Source organism: Seriola lalandi, unplaced genomic scaffold (assembly GCF_002814215.2).
Source record: "Seriola lalandi dorsalis isolate HSWRI2012SDOR001 ecotype SW California unplaced genomic scaffold, Sedor1 jcf7180002009030, whole genome shotgun sequence".
Classification (NCBI taxonomy): domain Eukaryota; kingdom Metazoa; phylum Chordata; class Actinopteri; order Carangiformes; family Carangidae; genus Seriola; species Seriola lalandi.
Window position 1 is genome coordinate 1 of NW_019479683.1, and position 944 is coordinate 944.

At 43.0% G+C, this 944-nt stretch overlaps 1 protein-coding gene across 1 annotated transcript; it reads left to right on the forward strand.

Annotated features, from left to right (window-relative positions):
• Positions 1-93: 93 nt before the first annotated feature.
• On the forward strand, positions 94-815 carry LOC111672781 (serine/threonine-protein kinase ATR-like; the record flags this gene model as incomplete). The annotated part of the gene is made up of 3 exons (XM_023430353.2): positions 94-260; positions 382-546; positions 689-815. Coding segments are annotated over 3 exons (428 nt in total), but the record flags the coding sequence as incomplete, so codon positions are not given.
• Between the last annotated feature and the right edge of the window lie 129 nt (positions 816-944).

Here is a 944-nt window from a genome sequence, read left to right on the forward strand (position 1 = left end):
GATGAACCGTATGTAAGTGAATTTCCCGTTGTTCTTCACTAACCTCCATCTTTTAATAATGCTTTAATGCAAAACTAAAATGTGTCATCCCAGAGAGTGGGGATTATCAGCGAGTGGTGGCCTTCCTGAAGGGTATTCCACAGGACGTTCTGGCCAAGGCTTCTCTACGATCCAAAGCATACACTCGCGCCCTCATGCACTTTGAAGCTTACATACTAGAAAATAAAGAGAACATCCAGGACCATCTCACCTTCCTGCAGGTCAGTGACAGTGTAGAGAACTGAAAATGTCACTTTTATAAATCCTTGCTGATACATTTTGATAGTTTACAACATGAGTCATCTGAATGTATGACGTGTGTTTTACTATTGGCTGCTGCAGACACTGTATGCTGCAATGCATGAGCCTGATGGAGTGAGAGGGGTGAATGCCCTGAGGAGGGAGGAGCCGTCGCTACGGGAACAGATACTGGAGCATGAGAGCATTGGACTGCTCCGAGACGCCACCGCCTGCTATGACCGTGCTATACAACTGGAGTCAGACCAGGTACACACACACACACACACACACACACACACACACACAGATCACCATTTTTGTCTGTTTTTGTATTATTGTTTATATTAAGCAATACATCTTTCTTGAATTCTCTCCCTATTTGATCATTTTCATGTCCCTTTGTTTATAGATTGGTCACTATCACGGGGTCATGACCTCTATGCTCGGCCTGGGACAGCTCTCCACTGTCATCACTCAGGTTAATGGAGTACTGGCGAACAAGTGAGAGAAACACACAGACACATCAATGTTTGTCAATCATGGCCCAGATTCCTCACTAGCAGTAATGTTTAAGGAAAGTTAAACCCACTTTAAATCAATTGTTCATCATGATGTTCATGTTAAACTCTACTGATGGTTTCTTAACTAACTACTTAACTACTTAA